Source organism: Lycorma delicatula, chromosome 1, assembly GCF_047948215.1.
Source record: "Lycorma delicatula isolate Av1 chromosome 1, ASM4794821v1, whole genome shotgun sequence".
Taxonomy (NCBI): Eukaryota; Metazoa; Arthropoda; class Insecta; order Hemiptera; family Fulgoridae; genus Lycorma; species Lycorma delicatula.
The window spans coordinates 310141394-310162684 of NC_134455.1; the positions used below are offsets into that span (position 1 = coordinate 310141394).

The following is a 21291-nucleotide window of genomic DNA, read 5'->3' on the forward strand; positions in this document are numbered from 1 at the left end:
AATCAGATTTTTCTTGAAATATAGGGCCATGAAAAAAATAAATCTCTTTCAGATCAGTTGATTTATTTCAGTATTGAAAATTACATTTTTTTTGCACAACAAATCCTCAAAAATCCGTATCTGTTCTATATATGACTCTGATAACCCACATCATTTCCCTTCCAAGCTTTTTGGAAGGGTCTGGTAATGATCAACATCTGAAAAGACTGCTGAGCTCTAATAATTCTGATTAACAATTTTCTGTCTGTAGAAAAATCTACCAACGACACAAGATGCACGAAATATTTTTCATCTCAGTTTGTAAGATAAAAACACAATCGTATTTGATCTTCCAATTTTTAATACTGGCTTCATACAAGGCTTATTCATAAAGTAAGAGCTGTTTGGTTATTAAAAAAAATTAACTAGTGAGAAAAGGTTTTTACATGCATTTTCACTTTTCTACATAATTGCCAATCAGTTCTTAGCACTTTTTGTAACGCTGCAACAGTTTCTTAACTCCTCTACATAGAAGTTCACTGCCTGGGAATTGAACCAGTTGACAAGCAGTCTTGAGTTACTTGTAGTTTTCAAACTGTTGCCCACCAAGCTACTTTTTCAAATGCAAGAAATGCACGTAGTCACTAGGTGCAAGGTCGGGACTATATGGAGGGTGATCAAAAGGTTCCCAATGAAAATCTTCAATCTTCTTGGTTAAGGCAGCGGTGTGATGATGTGCATTGTTGTGAAGTAGTATTACACCAGACGACAGGTTCCTGCATCATCAATTTTGGATCGCACGTCTCAGTTTGGAGAGCCTTTTGCAATACATGTCAGCAGTAATTGTTGATCCATGTTCCATGAAATCCAGCAAAATGACACCCTTTTTGTCCCAAAAAAATGGTAGCCAACATTTTTTATTCACGTATGGAGATTGCTTAAACTTTTTCAGTTTTGAGGAACTTGAATGGCGCCACTGCATTGACTGTTTTTCAGTTCTGTTGAATATCCATGTCTCGTCACCCATAACAATGCGGGAAAACAAATCACCTCCATCTTGTCGATAGCAGTCCAAAAACGCTTGTCCACAGCACATTCTTTGCTCTTTGCATTGGTTGGTGAGCTTTTTCAGTACCCACCTTGCACACCGCTTGTGATATCAGAGTTTTACTGTGAATCGTGTAGGAGGTGCGTCCAACATGCAGAAATTCATCAGCCAAAGCACTAATCGTCAATCCCTGATCACATCGCAGTTTTCGGTTCACTTGTTCATTTCATCAGGCTGAATACTGGGCCTGCCACTTTGCTCTTCATCATGCAGATTTGTGTGGCCATTTTTGAAGTCTCGACACCATTGTCTAACCTTTCCTTCAATTGTTACTGTAGGTCCAAACATTAGGCACAACTTCTGATGAATTTCAGTAGCTGAAGATCCTTTTGCACCCAAAAATCAAATCACAGTGCGCACTTCACAACTGGCAGGAGAAACGATTGTTGTGGACACTGCGATCTCCAATCACCAGCAGGCAAATGACACTAAATCGAAACAACTTCAGTGGCTTCATAAATAGCAGATAGATGGTCCTGCATGTGCGACACTGTATTCTGACCTGCTAATATTTAAATATAAGCCGGCAGCTCTTACTTTATGAATATGCCGTGCAGATTTGGAATAACATGGAAGGGTTATTCCTGGTAACTAATTGGATTTCCCAACAGATAACATAACTAATAACACATGTTGCCTCTTTCTATTTCATGTTGAATTGCTCTACACTGTTTATCAGTGCCCTTCAGTGAATGCTTTGCTAACTAGTGGGATTTTCTGACCATCCTCAATCATTACTCTTTTCAAAACTCTTTTTCCAATTTCTAGTAATCATCATTAGTTGCTTCAATGAAGCCTTTCAACAATCTTTGCAATGCATTAAAGTAATGGGACACATTTTCTAATACCTCAACTATTCATTAATTCTTGCTATCATTCAATGAAATATGCATTACTCTGATGCTGCGAAACAATAAAATATTTTTTCTTTAAATTTATACGTGAATAATTTCAGATCTGGTGATTACTGAACTTTCTTTCTCCAATCCCTCTAGACAAAGATTATAGACAACATATACATAAGCCCTTTTTACATCTGAAATATAAATTATATAAAAGTAAAATTAATTTAATTTTAAAGATATAATGAAAAATATGAACAAAATTTTGCAATATTATTTATTTTTCAAAAACATAATCTTTTTACTGGTATTCCAGTTAGAGAAAAGCACAAAATAATAATTTAATTCGTCACATTTGAAATAACAATCTTTACAATATCCTTATCACGCACAATTGCATTTGGTATAGTAGCAATAGGCGTTTCTAAATTTTTAATAAAAAATTCTTGTACATTCATATCACATCCTTTAAATTCACCAGTAACCATAGTAGATTCAATAGTATGCAGCTCACATATTTTACCTTAAAAAAAAAAAAATCATTAATTTACAATTTTAGGCTATTTTTGACAGAGTTTATAACAGAATAATCCATTAACAAGAGAAACAAATGCATCATTAATATTAATCATTTTCAGAACAAACTTAACAAGCAAGTTATAACCAAATTATGACCCAATGTTCAAAAAAATTTTAAACTCCTAAAAACAATAATAATTCGCAAGTAACTGACCTTTACAAAGTCTTATACCTTGGTATAATTCAATATACAATATACTTGTCTATATTTCTATATTAGACCATGAATAATCACAACCATAACTGAAGAAAAGGATGCAGAAAAACATCACTTCTGGAAAGAATTACAGATGCTTTCTCATAGCCTTGATGTTTATGAACATATAAGATGTTTCAAGAGTATTATCCTAAAAGTAGGAGGGTGTAAAATTAAGGTTTAAATGTCAAAAACTTAACCCATGTATAGCAATTCAGTTCTTCTAGATTGCCAAAGTTAGTAAGTGGAATATTCCTATTCACTATTATTTGTTAGCGACTAATAGCAGTAGCGTCAATATCAATTTGAATGAAGAAATTACTGCTTTAGAAAGCCTGAACCATGGCTTTTTAATTTTTTGGGGACCCATCGATGAACTGATACGTGTATATATTATACACGTATAATATATACGTGTATAATATACGTGTATAATTATACACGTATAATATATACGTGTGTATTATTATCAAATCAGTAAAGTAAGCCTACTCGCTCCTAAAATATAGTATAAATATAAAGTATATCAAATGAACCCTGTCATGCCCCATCATGTTCAGGAGGAAGATATACATAGTTTATGTTTAATATTCAAGATCAGTCTGAGAAGAGAAAAAGAAGTTTTATTATTTTATTGAAGAGATGTTAATTGTAATGCTACTATGATTCACTACTGTGATTTTACCGTTTCACTGCTGTGATTGTCATTTTCAATTAATTCTTCTGATGAAGAATTTCATAATAGTGACTTGTTTAAATGATAAGAGCCCACACATTTCATACATAACAGAACATAAAAACCATAAAAGCTTCCAACAGATAATTACTGCACTATTTATAATCAATAAAAATACAAACATCACTCTTGGAATCTAAAACCAATAAATCTAAAATCACTTATTTAAAAAAAAAAAAAAAATATGTTCATAACTATTTGGTTCTAAAGCAAGGCAGTAACATTGTATATACTGGAGAAAAACAAATTTATTGTATTTCAGTTTGTTATACATGAAACATAAAACATGGATGAAAACACACAGCACGTATATTAAAAACATTACGCAATTTTCTACTATATATAACAAGTGATCATTTGAAAAATTATCATTTATTATTCAATAACTATCACTCCCATCGTATTTCTGTTTGCAGTCATATATACCATTCTCAGAGGGGAACTTTTTAAAATTATTTTCAAAGGGGTGGGACATACCCTCTCTGCTACATCTACCCCAACTCAAAAATTTTAATGGCAATGGTAACATGTGATTACATTACTTGACAATCCGAAAAAAAAATTAAAATCCACCCACCCCTTTACTCTGTAGGTGGGAAAACCCATTAGGGGTAGTACTTTTTTAAATTTCAGTCCAACAAAAATAACTATAGAATTACATGATATAACTTCATAAACCATTTGAAATAATCATAATCTGTGGATTAAAACTGAAAATTATTTTTAGAATTACCAACATAAAATTTCGCTCTTAATGTTTTCTACATTTTCAAGGTTGAATGCTTATTTTTTTTTAAATGAGATGATATAGCTTGAGACACCTCATTGGAAGGCCCTTTGAATGATTAGTAATTTGCTACAAATAAAATAAAAATTGGTTCACTGGTATTGAAGTTATGATTAAAATGTATTTTTTTAATAATTATACTAATTTTTTTTTAGGTTATGTTGGATACAGTGTTACTGAATTAATAGTGTTAATGTATTTTAATATAGTAAAAACAGAAGCATAAGAAACCCCAGTTTTATGGGATATTTTACAAATTGAGCTCTGAGGATTTGCCTACTACATTTCCCAAAATTTCAACCCTAGTTAATTCGTCTAAAACCTTTTGCCCTGCACGTTCCTTATTCATGACAGGTCCTATTTTCTTGGAATTTTTTACAAGTTTTACAGTGCAAGAGTGTCAAACATTTTTATTTAGATGCCTTTCATTAAACGCCTGGGCAATTCTTCTAGCACATTTATTTTGTCTCCGTATGTATAAATTAGTTCAGTCCTTTCTTCCAGATAGTACGTGATTTTAGCGAGATAAATCTACAAAAGACAAAAAATGAAAAGCCGAACGGTAGAACAATAACATAAACGAAATGCCAATTTTAACTACAGAACACAACAATTTAAATAAAATATGACGATGTCATAAATAGAATAAATATTTTTTGCCAGTAATTACATACAATATGAAAGAAAACAATTCACAAAAATTTGCCATAGAAACTAAGATTTCAATAATTGGCAGAAAATTATAAACTGTTATAACAAGCAAACCTCAACAAAAAAAAAAATTTGGTGTACTTGCAAACTTTCGAACTCAAAATATCTAAGTGCTAATTGAATTAAATTTAATTGTTTGCTTTGTAATAATGGAAATTTTACTTCATTAATAATGTGGTTTTAATAATAATAATAGTAAGTAATTAGAATTTAAGCATTAATTATTTTTGGATTAAAAATAACACATTTATGAATTAGTTTTCATTTAATTATTATGTTTACCTGGTAATTTTTACACATGTTACCAGCCAAGAAGTAATTATCTTATTATTAGTTTTTCATATTTTTAACTGATGTTATAATGCTGTGTTTATTGGTATGTTTTTTCAAGGCTGGAAAAATCTAAAACCCATACTTTTTAAGAAAAACAGATGATTTCAGACCTAACGCTTTGGGGGTCACTATATCCTAACATAACCTACAAAAAATCCTATCATAATCTAACTAAAAAAAACATCACATTTTTAATCATAACTTCAATATCAGTGAATTAATTTTTATTTTATTTGTACCAAATTACTTGCCATTCAAAGGACTTTCTAATTAGTTACCATAAGCTATATTGCCTCATTTAAAAAAAACTGTTTATTTCACATGGTTTAAGAAGTTATATCACATAATTTTATAGTTATTTTTGTTGGACTGAAATTTAAACAAAAGTACTTTAAAAGTGAAGAGGTGGGCAGATCTTAATTTTTTTTGGATTGTCAAGTAATGTAATCAAATGTTACCATGTCATTTAAGATTTTTGATCTTAGGTAGGTGTAGCACGGGGTGGGATATACCCCTTTGAAAATAATTTAAAAAAAGTTTCCCCCGAGATACATGCAGTTTCCCATGTATATATACATGGCTGCAAACAGAAATATGATTGGACTGATGGGTGTTGAATAATAAATGTGGTAACTTTTTAAATGATCACCAGGTGTGTATAAAGGGTGTTTTTAATGAAATTAATTTTTCATATTTTAGCTCTAACTAATGAAACAATAAACTAAAAGTAAAAGTACAAATTCCTTCAATTCCTGTAGGCATTTATGGAATAAAACTCAAACAGTAATTTTCCACCTAAAAAGCATTAGTAAATCCAATTTAAATGTGTAGAGTATATGTATGATTTATGCATGGGTTTGTTCAAATACAAATGATTTGAAAGAGCTGATGAGTAAACTATAAGAAACATTTGCAGGCAATCTGACATGATATGCCAGTCACTGCTAAAAGTGCCATAGATAGGCGAAAGAATTTTGGAGAAAGAATGAGGGTAAGTTGTTTATGAAATGTAGATGTTTAGCCTGATACTATTTACTTCACTATTTACCACAGGGACTGGTTGTTCAATGAACAGAGTACTCAAAAAAACTCTAGTACCACTTGAACCTCAGGAGTCTATATGCATCACACCTGTAACAGACTGGGAAAATAATAAATTAATATACTCTTTACGTTGAACACAATGTTTTGTAGAATGGATCTGTTTTAGCACCATTGAAGGGAATGGATAAAGTCAGGTAATATATTTGAGATTTTCTAACAGTAGTATCTCCAAACATTTCACATGGAAGAGCAAACCAAAAATGATATTTACGGCATGTCAAACCTTCAGGATATTAATTTTACAATTAATAATTGAACTTATTTACAAATGAAGATTTAAAAATATATATTTGTGCTGCTTACTTTTATCCTTATAGTAGATAACTGGATTCACTAAGAAGTACATTCAGTTTAAAAAATTCTGTGTTAATTCCAGTTTTCAAATGAAAATATCTTGTAAGTATGGATATGATGATTTTTTTATCTTTATGATTGCATAAATTGATCAAAATAGTATAACATGAGGTGTTACTTATTTCATCAAGAATAATTTTTTGCAGCAGAAGATATCATATTTTTAATAATAGCCTCTTTTTTTTGAGTGAACCAAAAAAATAATTGTTCAAATAAGGAAGAAATGAGTTTTTGCAGCCTAATATTAAAAATTTTCTCGTTTAACATCATGAATACATTATTAATTCCCCCATTTTTTGAAGTGTCAAGTTTAAAATGAGACTTGTCCAATTATGTAGGTGATAAAACGATTATTAATCACAGAATGGTGTTTTTGAATTTGATAATATTCAACGTATGCCTGACCACCATAAAAAACGTTTATATCATTATTTCACTGGCTGCAAAAGGCTGAATGAGAATAATGTCTTTTTTTTATATAGAATATGCTTTATGAAAAGAATTGTCAAAGATAACAATAAAGAGAGCACAACTAACTGATTCTACAGGAGATGTCAATGCTATAAAAAAGTAATTATCATTACGTCATAATAATGTAAAGTAATATATTAAAAAACGACAAGTTGTTATATTAAATAACTTATAATTCTCTTTACTGTAGAAAACTGAAGCTGTTTATAAATAATATGGTTTTACTAACTGTTTAATTTATTAATTTTTACGAGTCAAGTATTCTTTTAATTGAAATTTAGAGCTTCTTAACATTTATTCAGCAGGTGGGTTATCATTTAACAACAGGTTTAAATTTGAGACAGTTTGAAAAGATCTAGGACATACAGTGACCACAATTATTACAAACTTTTAAGAGCCATTTAACTGTCTAGTTACTCCATACATCTTGTATCCTCTGCAGAGAACTTATAATTTTTAGGTAAAAAATAAAAAACTGTAGGGGGGTGAAAGCTTTTTGACTGCCCTGAGAAGTAGACAAATTTGGTTTTTTGAAAATATACTGAAAGATATGCACTGTGGAATACCATAAAAGTTATTACAGGTATAAATCTTACACTCCAATGTGTTTAAATATCTTATTAATTTTGACTCTAATGTCCATAGGTAAAATTATTCCAGTAAAAGGAGTCCCTCTATGAATTGATAATCCTCCTCTACCGTATCCTTTATTCTTATTCCATGGAAATTGCAGCCACTCTCTTGGCATTTTCTAGCAACAACTGAATCTGTATTTCTTATTCCGAATTCAGTGGAAGGTAAATAAATCTGCCTATGGAATGTCTGAGACTCTTTCCTGAAGAAAGGGGGAGAATAAAAAGCCAAACTAGTGGTTGAGATGTTGTTTGGTAAAAGCAAGCTCATTTTAATATCATATAAACTATGTATGAGGAGTGAGATAATTGTACTATATACAATAGAAAGATAATGTTATTTTATTTTGTTGATGTTTAAACCAAAATAATGTGCTTTAAATGCCTTTTGTATTTTAATTTTAGAATTAATGATATCTAATCCCAGCCATTTTAGTCTTTTCAAATTTCATAAACCCAGTTTCACTCTTACTTGTGGTAGTACCATCTCATATTTTATGAAGAATGGAGGACCTGTTTTGGTGTTACAAAACCACAAACATATGTAAATTGTATACACGTTAAATTGTCACATACATACTGCTTACTTCTGGGATGCAGTTGCAGGAAAACCACTGATGATAGAATCTAACGAATATTTATTGTCCGCCTAATGACTCAGTCTGTTTCTCTCACCTCATTACATGAAGTCATTTAGCAGAATATTTAACTTCTATATAACTTTGAGAAATAGAAATTATGGCCTTTGTAAAAACCTGACCCAAAATTTCACAAGAAAAATTAGAAGAGCCCTTCTTAATAAAACTTGGTTTACAATTAAATATTTCAAGGTAATATAATATTTCAAACATAGTGAATGATTAGATGGCTATTTAAAAAAAAAACCAACAAATTTTATTTTAAGAACTGTTTTTTGTTTGAATAAAAGTAAAAAAAAAAAAAATTAAATTAAATCATGATGCAAAGACAAGAATTAATAAACATAACAAAAAATTAAGATATTTTCAATTCATCTAATTATTCAGGTTCCTACTACATTTAACTGTACATTCCTTGTTTTGAATTTAAGTAAACCTAAAAAATTTGGTTGAGTAATCAGTATTTTAAATAAAAAAAATAATTGGTAACTCTTGTTAATTAATTAAAACTTAATCTGAACTCTTTACTAATGTTTTTCTCTTGACCTTCACAAATTATAATTTTGAAGATAAAACTACTATCTCCTCTTTATTACTGCAAATATAACTGTTGTGAGCAAGTTAAATAATTCTGTACAGTTCATTAACTTTCTATTCATATTATCTTAATATTTTAATGCAGACAGGCATGACTAGCTTTAAAAATGAAATAAATTTGTTTAAAGCAGAACTTCTTTTAAGAATGATAAAAATTATTTCTATTAATCTATGATAACTAAAGCTAACACATTTATTTATATTAGAAAAAACATGCTTACTCAACTGCAGTCATTCTATTGTTTTTTTTCAAACAAGCTTTTTTGACAAAGCTTATTCCTAGCTTTTGTTATTCCACTGATAATACATTTATGGATGAAAATGTCAATCAATGCTAACCTTTTAAAATACTGCCTTCGATTCCTAGTTATTATACAAGAATCCTCAATTGCCTTCATAGATTGGGGTTCAAAAATAAAATTATACTTCCTAACCTGAGGATTGGTAGAGACAAACTACATGCATGGCCAGCTAGGTAACCTGACACAAATCCTCTTGATTATTTTCATGGGTATATACAATATGACAGTATTAGTATAAATAGAAAAAAAGGGAGTGTAAATTAAGTTTATCAAAGAATCACGTTTAGGGCACAAAAAACAACAAACAATCCAAGAATGCTACGCAAGATTTTGTGATCCAATACATATCTCTAAATCATTATCAGTATTATTTTAACACACCTATGTATATCTGTTAATTTGCTTCCCCAAAACATGACAAAGAAACCTACAAAATAAAACCTTACACAGAAAACTTGTCTGAAACAATAACAATACTTACCAGCAATACCAGAAAGTAGTCTTAAACTTCTTTCTCTAAGAAATGCCCGAGCTTCCTGATTGTCCTGTGAGATGATATCAACTTGTTTTGACAATCCATTTTCATTTTGCTCATTTGAAGTATAAATGTCCTCCATTTTTATTATTATTTCTGTCCTATTAATAGCTGATGTTAACACTAACAGTAAATTAATTTTACAAATTTTATTTTAACAACCACAAGCACCTAATGTAATAATAATTATTAAAACTCCAACACACACACTATTAGATGGTTTTTTCTTACAGATTATGATTAATGAAACATCCAAGGCGGGCTGGTCATGGAATACCCAAATATATACATCAAGGAATACAGGATTCTAGGCAATTAACAAACAAATTCAACTGCATTAACATTAAACTCAACTGCAACCACAGTAGCATAATATTCAAATTATTCTATTAATTTAAAACATTTCTATAAGTGCTGTAATTTTCTGTTATTCCTTTATACAAATATTTTTTTTAAATATATTTAGAACAAAAATCTTTTGAAAAAATATCTCCCACTTACCGCTACAAATATAATGCCACTTTATTAACCAATAACACATCAAATCATATTCAGGAACATAAAATGGCTTATTATTAATACTGTTAAAAAAAATAAAACACCTATATGTTATATTCAGTATAAGGAACTCTGTACCTCTAGTTACATAAAAATGAAATTCACTGATGAAAAACAAACATCAACCAATTGCCTATATATAATAAAATAATAAACTAAAACTCAAATAAGTTTTAAATGAAATACAAGTAAGTACTTTTAACACAAAAAGTAGAGCCTTTAATCAACAGTTCAACTATTGGATAAATTTACTAAGAAAGAATTACAGTATTTCATTAATTTTCTGTATAAAAAAGTAAGATAAATATTATACTGATATGAACATATATTATAAAAAAAAATATATATATATATATATACACACACAAAAAAGATTAAAAATCTTTAAAATATGATATAACCAATGTTCAAATATAGTACGTGTAAAAAAAAAAAAAAAAATTAAAAAGCTGGTAACATGAAAACATTAGAAGATAGATAATAAAAACTGATACATATAAAATTAAATAATAAAACAGGTTACATAAAATTTAATAAGGGATATTACACAAAATTTAATATTCACCTTTACACAACTGTGACAAATTATTAAAAAGAAAAATATAATAATCACACCTCAGAATATACAGACATCTAAATGGCAACTAAGCAAAAATGAAATCAACTTATAAAAGCAGATAATAAAGAATATTTAACACATCTGAAACATATGTTTAGAAGTAGTAATATCCTTGAAGAAGGAAAGAATTTTAAAGAAATGATCAAATAAAATGATATCAATCAATAGTAATAAAAATATTTATTTAGCAAAAAATTCTAAAAACATATCAAAATTCATAAATTAGGCAATGCCCATGGTCAAAGATCATCTGAGAGGTTGGCTTAATTAGGTATGAAATAAAAATAAGAAGAAAATCTATATACTGTACATCTTATTGATTAATAACAATTAATTTAATATCAATTAATAACAAAAAATTTAAAAGACCATACTCTTCCGATAGATTAAATTAAAATTATTCTTTCTTCAGAGAAAAAAATGACCAATTAAATAAAAATAAAAATATAGTTTAGTTATCAACAGGAAAACTTATGAAACATTTTTAACTCCTTAAAAAAATGTAAAATATTTAAAAAAATTTTAAATAAAATTAAAAAAATAAAACTTTTTAATCAAATTTTATCAATAATTCCACGCCTTATTACAATTGTCTAACAGTGACCAAGTGTGTCCATTCAACATTATTTATTAATTTCTGCAGTGACAACCTACCCTTCTAAAAACATTTCTCCTAATTCCTTCAACACTAGAAACTGAAAAATTGCACTACATTTTCTTCCTCTTCAATCTGCTCAGTAAGCAAAGCCCTACATGCATTTGAATAAGAATACTGATTTTAAAAAAATTGTTCACATCTTGCCTTAAAGCACCATGTAAATATGCAAAAACTTTCATTATTACAGCCCAATTCTTTACAGTTATTTATAATTTATAAAATTTTTTGCAATAATATTTCTGAATACCTAGAAATGTAATTTTTAACTGATAATGTGATTACCAAAATGTAATTCCTATGCTGTAATTCTTAACTGTAAACATACTTAATAAATTTTAAGTGCATTTTCAAGAAGTGGAGAAAAGTTGGAAATAAGTGCTTCTAAAAATAAACTTTAAACAGGAGCATTCCTTGGAAAATTCAATATCTCGTTAATAAAAGTGTTTGTTTTATTTGTATTTTACTGTACATAACCTTACCTCCACATTTATTCACCGTAACTTATACTCACTCTGAAAACTGTATTAAACACTTGAATTTTCCTACGAAAAGGGATTCAATTATTGTAAATTAAATTATTGAAACCATTTACAGAAAATTTGGCAGTACTTGATTTTTCTGAATCACTGGTGCGAATATTTAAAAAATGCTATTACAATTTATTTACAAAAGTTACTGGATATCTTTAATTGGCTTTATGAGACTATAATTTCTGAGTGCTTCAAAAGATTGATTATATACCCAATGTTATAACATGTTAATAATTCTGAATTGAATTAAAATAACTTATTGAAAATAAATACAAAACAGAAACAATAAATAAATTACAGAACAATAAATATGATTTAATTTGGTAACATAATTGGATCCCTAGCTACGTAGGGATTCTAGGTAACGAAAGAGCAGATTATGCTGCCAAAGAAGCGTGTATTCAACCTCCTTTCAACACCCGAGTTACTACCTTTGATTTTATCAATCGTATCAAACAATCACTGAGAGCAAGGTGGCAAAGTGACTGGGCGACTACCGTCGATAATAAACTCTGACGGATTAAAGATTCAGTGTTGCCATGGGGCTCCTCTTGCAGAAAATCTCATCGTGAGGAAGTGGTCCTCTGCCGGTTACGGTTAGGACATACGAGGATCACACACGAATACCTAATGTCAGGAGAAGCCACACCCCTATGCACACGATGCAACTGCCACATGACTGTGCACCACATTCTCGTGAACTGCATTTGTTAAGCAGCGTTGCGTCGTAAGTTTAATCTACCTAGAAACATCCGTGATATCTTGTGTAAAAATAACAAAATTTTGGACCGGATGTTTCTCTTTTTGCATAGTACCAGGTTACTACAAAAATGTTAATATTATCATATATATTTTTATGCTATAAGAGTTTTTAATAATTTTTAACCTTTACTTTCAATTTTGATTTTTTTTGGTTCTATGTATTTAATTTTACTATCCAGGGAGGGAACCTTTTGCACAACCCATCGGAATTAGGTAAGTTTTATATAGTTTCTTTTTTCGATTATTTTAACATGTATATTTTAACGACTTCGTATGTGGTATTAGTTTTGAGCTTTATTTTGCCTTCTTGACTTGTAATAAATTTTTATTATATGATTAATATTACTTTTACACCTTATAAGCTTTATTGTTTTGGAGTTATTTTATCCTTTTATTAATAAAATTCCAGGCGATGATAATGCCCAGGCGTTTTTCGCCCACAAAAAAAAAACCAAAAAAACCCATAAAAACAACCTGTAAATGTCTCCAACAGATCTAAAGGGGTTAAACTTTGCACTAAGTCAGGTCACTGAAAAAGTATACTATATATCATTGCTCAAAACTGATTGATATTTACATTAATCACATGTACCTACGTAAATATTAATAATTAATATTTAAAACACCTGTAGCCATGTGGTAAGTTAGCAGTAAAGAATAATTCTTTGAAAATGTTTAATTTATTGTAAAATGGGTTATATTAAATAAATAAAAACATAATATTGCTGAAAGGAAACAACATTATAAAGGAAGCTCTAAGGCAATGAAATAAATGTTTTTATTTTTTCCCTTCAGAAATAAAACCTTTTTGCTGTGAGCTGGTCTTAATAATCCTCAACTCAACAAATATTAATGGAAATTAACCTTCCCAATAATAATTGGTAAATTCAGTGATTTTATATTTTTCAATTTTTAGGCAAGATATGTCTAGTTTCATGTATTAACTAATTTAAATCGGGTTGGTTATTAAGCAGAAGAGAACTTAAACAGAACACAAGTTACATGACACTGAACTACCTTCAAATACCAACATGGAATAGTTATTAGACACTACAAATACATGTATACACAACATTTTTGACAAGATTTTAATGCCAATAAGCACTGAAGACAACATGTTTGTTAAAAAAACAAATAAAACTAAAATTAATAAATAATAGATCAGAAAGAGAAAAAAATATTGAGAAACAGTCTAACAAATAAAAAAGACATAACAGAAATAATTAAAATGTTAATTAAGATGTTAGATAATTCACATTAACAGGTGAATTGTGGTGAACAGCCATCATGAGAAATTTGGCATTATGTCTAGAATACCTGAAACTTAACTGTTATTACATATTCGTACTGTAAATGGGCTTTTATTACCATCACTTTACAGTATAAAATATACTAATACTTTTGTATTAGCATATTCACTCTATACAAGCTGTGGACAAAAAAAAGAAACTTCGCTCATACATTAAAGGTTTTTGTTCTGATGCATATATCCATGTTCATGATCAAGTGCTAAAGAAATTACAATCAAAATGCAAAAAGTTGATTTTTGTAGGCTATGAAAGAAAATTATCAATTATAAACAATTAAAATATCTAGAAATGTAACCTTTAATGAAAATGTAATATGCCAGCCAGTTTTTAAACCTAATCATACAATTCAAATTTTGAATGTACAAGACAATAATCTGCAGGAAAAGAACTGGACAGAACAGAGAAACAAAAAGATAAGAAATAAACAACAGAAAACGTACAAATATCTAAAAATGCACAGCAAGAAACAACTGCAGTTCAAAAAAGTGAACAATATTTTCTTTGTCCAACAGATGCCATCCATCACTCTACATGCTAGGAAGTCAACTATTCAGACTTGCAGAATTCTTTAACTAATCAAGAGGCTATCGACTCTGCTTAATCTGAACAGTGGAAAAATGCCATTCAACAAGAAATAAAATCATTTGAAAAGAACAATACATGGGAAACAGTGCAGTTACCCCAAAGACAAGACAAAAAAGTAGATGGATCCAAGTGAGGTTTTAAAACAAATTATCTCCATAATGGAGATATTAAACATTTTAAAGCAAGGTTGTATGGTAAAGGGTTCCCACAAGTGGAGGGAGTAGATTTGTATGAGGCTCACTTACCTAACTCACAAAGGGTTCCCACAAGTGGAGGGAGTAGATTTGTATGAGGCTCACTTACCTAACTCACATTCTGACACAGAGTTGTTCTAGCCACTGCATGATGTATTGTTGAATTGCAGTGCACACTTATTAAGGGGCAAATAAGTAAATTTTGGTTGTGATCAACCTAGCTGTAAATCCAAGTGGTACTCAAAGTTGGAGCTGAAGTGGAAAACTAGAGATTATACTCAGCTCCCAAAAGAACCAGACCTGAGGTCCTCTGGGACATTTATTCTTGCTGGTAGCACTCCAAATCACTAATTTATGATATGCCATCTAATTTTTATATGCCATACTAATTTAAGATATGCCATCGTGGCATGAATTTTGGCTGAATTTAATATGCTACTGTAACATAAAGGTTTATTGCAATCATTTGTAAAGTGGGTACATACGGTTTAGGCGGCGATAGAATTTGTAGAGTTAGGTACGGGGTCTTTGATCTTCCACGTGTAGGCTGTTAGCTTAATTCCTGAGGGCTATGTGGTAGAGTTAAGTGTCTGATGTCTTTGAAGGCAAACTTGACTAGAGCGGAATGTACCAATGTGGATGTCTCTTGAGACATCTGCATCAGTGGCATCTCACAAGGGTGGACTGATGCCTGTGGAATGTGGTCACTTTGAGGGCAAGAAGATGTCCTTTGATTAAGCCACTCATGGCTAGAAACGGAGGAGGTGGTGTAGCGACCAGACATGCTGCGAGGCAGGTGTTCTTCCTCAGGAGGAAATTGAGATGTTCTAGCCATTGCAGCTTACAAGAAATTCAAAATTATCCAGTTTGACATAGACAGAATTTTAACATGGTATAATTCAAGAGGAAATTTACATGGAGCCTCCTACTGGTTTAGTTCAAGTAAATTTTCTAGTTTTTAGGCTTTATAACGCATTATATGGTTTAAAATAAGCATCTAGATGTTGGAACAAAGCCTTTACTGACTTTGTTACGTTTTTGTTTTAAACAAGGATTGTAAGACCCTTGCATTTTCTTTGAAATGTTTGAAAAGCAAGAAATTTGTTAGTACTGTATGTTGTTAATATGTAAAGATAAAAATATTTTGAAGAAAATTACAACTGAATTAAAACATTACTTTAAGGTTATTGTTTCTGAGCCAGGTCAGTTCATTGGCCTAGAAATATAAATAAATGCTAGCTCTTATTTTTATTCATTCTGAAAGCTACATTAAAAGACTTCTAAGGAATTTTAACTTTGATGACATCAATCCAGTCAGTAGACCAGCAAATCCTTGTGACACACCAAGGAGTTCCACTTAATATTATTAGCAGATGGACAGATCCTAGACTAGTTCACTGGAATGCGATAAAACAAATCTTTAAACACCTGAATGTAACTTTACAATACAAAATTATTTATCCTTCGAATACAGATGAATCTCTAGAATTAAAAAGGATATACAGATGCAGGTCGCAGGAAATCTTGAGAGTCAACAATCTATTTCAGACCATGTTCTAGATTGGTAATAGTGCTGCAACCTGGTCCAGTCAACTACAGGCATGTATGTCTGCTTCTATTACTGGGTCTGAATATACTGCAGCATCAACTGCAGTAAAAGAAGTATGTGGTTATTGCAACTTCTTAAAGATGTAGGCAATAGTGATATATGCGTTAAAATTATTGCAATTTTTACTGATTAAGTGCTATTAAACTGATTAAAAATCTAGTTTTTCATCACTGCATTATACATTGGATGTTCTTATCATTTTATTCATGTAAAATGTAACGTCAAAGCTGTAAATATTAAATATAAAAGTTCTAATAAATAGTCACCTGATATGTTCAACAAAGCTCTTCTAAAGACAAATTTACAAAAATAAGAAACCTTTTGAATACAAATAACAGTAAAAATGCAATATTTAAGTCGTTAAAAAAAAAAAATTGTGCTGTTTACATTATTACGTATTGTTAGCAGTTTTATTAATTAATTGCTTTAATAATTCATGAATTCGCACTTTTTTTAGTATTATGTATCAGTTTATAAAAGACTTTTTCTTATTCCTTGTTTAACACTTATGATCTTGAAATTGGAGAGAATATTATGAACTAAATTTCAAAATCATTTACTTCATCTCAATGTGTCTTTCTTTTATGTTGTGTACATGTGTATTGGGAATGATGTGTTCATGAAGAAAAAGTTTTGATTGTTATTTTTACTACTTGAATCTGTGCTAATCCGTTCAATAGTAATGCTAGAGAACTAATCCCAAAAGTAGGTTGCTCTATCCACAAATAAGATGATAGGGGTTCAAAAATTAGAGACAAATGGTAAACATAATATACTTTATAATGGACTTAGCAAAATTCAACTTCTGCCCGGAAACATCCATGGAGTCTTGGGGAATGATAATAAAAGTTTTAGACCGGATGTTTCTATTTTTGCGTAGTGCTGATTTTATACAAAAAATTTGATAGTGTTGCATATATGTTTTGTATCGGAGGAGATTTTAATGAATTTGTTTCTGTTTTAATCTCTGTTAGCTTTTGATTCTTTTGTCCAAGATGGAGCCTTTATACCTCCCTCTTGGACTTTGCTAAATTTTATATAGTTTTTGTTATTATTTTTACTTTTATTTTCTTTTAAATAAATTTATTGAATTTTTAAGACTCCAATGTGATATTAGTTGCAAGGTTTTAGTGATATTAGTTTTAAGTTTTATTTTAATTTTTAACTTAGTTGAAGTTTTTATGTTATAGTTTTTATTAGTTTTAAGTTTTATTTCATTTTTATTATTTTAGTTTTTAACCTAGTTTTAATTTTTATGTCAGTTATAATTTTTATGTTAGTTTTTTAGTCTTTCTGTTATCAGATCCGAGAAGGGACTTTGTTTTTACACCCCTCTCGGACTTTGTTAAATTCTATTTATTTTTAATTAAATTTTAGACTTTAGTTGTAAGTTTTTTTGCTTAATTTTTTTGAACTAGTCTTCTTTTTATTTTTTGAAACCACTAAATTGTATTCTTCATTCCACTATAGGAAAAAACCGCAACAGATGTTTTATACCTTCTTTCCGGTTCATCTTAGTTTCCTTTATTTAATAATTAGAATCTAATCACTCATCAAAACTTAGTTATGGTCAAAGAATTGATAGCATTAGCAAAATGGGCCTTTACATAAATATTTTTTTTTTATGAATCAGAGAATGAGTGATCAATTTGGGTTTTCATAAAAACACAGTATTCTTGCACAATAGCTGAAAATATAACAATCTAAGAACCTTACATCAAGGAACAAGGAATTTATAAAGGAGTAAAGATGACATGAAATAAACTGTATATCTGTAACATAGTTTGTCAAGTACCTATGAGATATCAGTGTTAGACAAACATAAATAATCTCAGACAAATTAGCTAGAAGATAATTTTTAAAATTTTAGTATTACTAACAAACTGCATATCTTATTAAATATTTATAAAACACTCCAAAATTAACTGAATAACAAAAATGAAAAACTCCCTCGATGGCTAACTCAACAAGGGTATTAAACACTATAGAAAAAAAGATTACTACTGTAATTGATAAATAATTAAATTCATAAATAAGAATCAGCAAACTACATGTTAAGATACTCTTCTAGAATCTATATTAATGGTTTACTTATCTATATTAATGTATTACTGATAGAACTTATTTTTATTGAAATTATCAATTTTATAATCCTTTATGGCCTATACTAATTATACTAACTACAGAAAAAACACACAAACATCTTACAGTAATTTATCACTTTATCATCCTTGTAAAAACCCAGATAAATAATGTGTTAAAAAAAGTTATATGAAAAAGCAAGTGGCTGATTACTAAGCTGCAGTGGAAAAAAGTAAACAAAGCTAATTAATAATCAGTAAAAAAATATACTTACTAAGATTTCAAAACTGAATCTAAAATCGTCAATGGTATATCCATAGTCTGATCATCCAAGAGAACTATATCAAATTTATCCATATACTGTGGTAAATATTCATCAACATGATTTGTAGTAAGAAAGCCAATTTTAAGAACTGTTCCATGCTGAGGCACACCTTCAGCCATATTTGCATCCCCCAGTGAATCGCCCATTAATAAAACATTTATGCAATGATTTACTTCTTTAAAGTACTCAGAATTTTTTACAGTTTTCTCATTTTTATTAAACACATGAATGGTAGGACCATGATAACCAAGTATTTTCAGCCCATCAAAGCGTAAAAAATTGGAAATAACATGAACATTAGGATAATTGAGCGATCTGTGACGCAAAACTGCTGTTATTACATCCCCTATTCCAGCTGAGAACACCAGCACTGGCACAGACTTATCACATAATTTCTTAAACATTTCACTACACCCATCTCTGAATTCTACATTTGCAGCTATAACAGCATTATCTATAGAGCTTTCACTTAATGTAATACCACAGCACTGTTCTTCTGATTTTTTCCACCATTCAATCATATATGGGATTTTTTCTTCAGTACTCATTGTTGGTGAAACTTCAATTGGCCGATATACATCACATAATCTTTTACATTCATCTTTAACATGCTTAGGTATATCACTACACTGCTCAAATATACAATGACTGCTTTTATTGGGGATACCGTTGACATTATCTTTGGTTAAGGTCCTATCAAAATCTGTTATTATCTGCAAAAGTTTAGCTCCTCCTTCAATAATTTTTTTCATTTTTATTTCAACTTCCTTTAAATTTTTTATATAAACATGTGGCTTAAACAATACGGCCATGTTATGCAATAAGTTGAACGAAACATTTGTAGCTAATTCTTCCATTCTTAAACGATACGAAAATAAATACTGAAATTTCGTTAAAATACCCACGAAACCAGTCGACAGTTTATCTAATATTGTAACACTCTAGTGATGATAATTATTACTTTAAAGTTTTATTGTATTCAACAACAGTACTGCAGACTGATTAAATTTTTAACTACAGTAAAAAAAAACTCATGTAAACTACAGGAATATTCAACAAATATAAAAGAAAAGGGTTAATAAATAGAAGAAAAGAGACAGGGTAGACCAGCCCCAGCCTGTATTGAATTACAAAGATAAAATTTACCAGGCAGTAGTCCTCGCAAGCACAACGATACCTTCAACACTAAAGCAACTACGTATTCCCAATAACACTAACAAAGTAAACGCTACCTAGTACGGCAAGTTGCAATAAAAGATAGACAATTCTTCAAGTGAACCATTAAATGAACTATTTGTCGATTGCTATTTAGTAGTTGTTTAAATAATAAAAACAGTTATAAAACTAATAAAAAAACGGCTGAAAAAAAAATAAATTGAACTAAAAAAAGTATCTTTAATATATATTCATAGCTCCCCTTGTACATTTAAATATTTCCGTTGATGGATAAAATTTTCTGATCGATGTAAGAGCTGGTGAGAACTTAAAAATTAGACAACCTTAAATGTCTGCTTTCTCCAACATGAAAAATATATTTAAACAAATAAAAACAGTCTGAAAGTTGATTGGTCACCCATTACTTTATTTAACAAAATACTGCATAATGATGTTTAGTAGTTTATTTCTATACCTTGTTTTCTTTTTTTTAATTTAATTAATTTATTTTTTGGCAGTCTTGCTTTATCATTATTTTTTTATTATTTAATACTTTTTAGTGAGCGTTTAGAAAATTCACGATTCGAAAACTTATGGGTAAAACGTACTGATCCAAATGAGGAAACTGTAAACAATTCAATTTATTTATTTAATTGATGTTTACCAATCTAAACAAACAGATTTCTCAAGCGATTGAGTTCCTCGAGAGACTTTTTATGTTCGGATCATATAGCAATTATTGCTATATGATTATTGTTGTTTGGGATCTCAACTAATGCCTAAACCCTTCAATTGCTTCATGCGACTCAGTGCTACTTAGACCTGGCCCGTAGCAAAGATGTGAGTTCTCAGATCTACGACAGCTCTATCTAGAGTAGGCCATTGTAATTTACATACCGTCACAGCATAGCCAAACACAACATTAGTGGCAGCATATATCGTTCCACTTTTCCCTGTCTCTCTAAAGCTCAAATTCGACAATAGTGGGTTCGATGCTCAA

General features: G+C 29.7%; 1 protein-coding gene across 3 annotated transcripts; it reads right to left on the reverse strand.

Annotated features, from left to right (window-relative positions):
• Positions 1 to 2313: 2313 nt before the first annotated feature.
• Positions 2314 to 20375, reverse strand: cN-IIIB (cytosolic 5'-nucleotidase IIIB). 3 transcript variants are annotated; one of them, XR_012758729.1, is made up of 3 exons: positions 19086 to 20375; positions 10136 to 10211; positions 2324 to 2452 (listed from the first exon to the last, which is right to left on the reverse strand). XR_012758729.1 is itself a non-coding variant. In XM_075381426.1 (2 exons), coding segments are annotated over exons 1-2 (909 nt in total). In that variant the 5' UTR covers positions 19994 to 20374; the 3' UTR covers positions 2314 to 2451. The 3 variants fall into 3 exon arrangements, 2 of the variants coding, with proteins under 2 accessions (XP_075237541.1, XP_075237534.1); XM_075381426.1 differs by lacking the exon at positions 10136 to 10211 and having other exon boundaries at positions 2314 to 2452; positions 19086 to 20374; XM_075381419.1 differs by lacking the exons at positions 2324 to 2452; positions 10136 to 10211 and adding an exon at positions 9868 to 10027.
• Between the last annotated feature and the right edge of the window lie 916 nt (positions 20376 to 21291).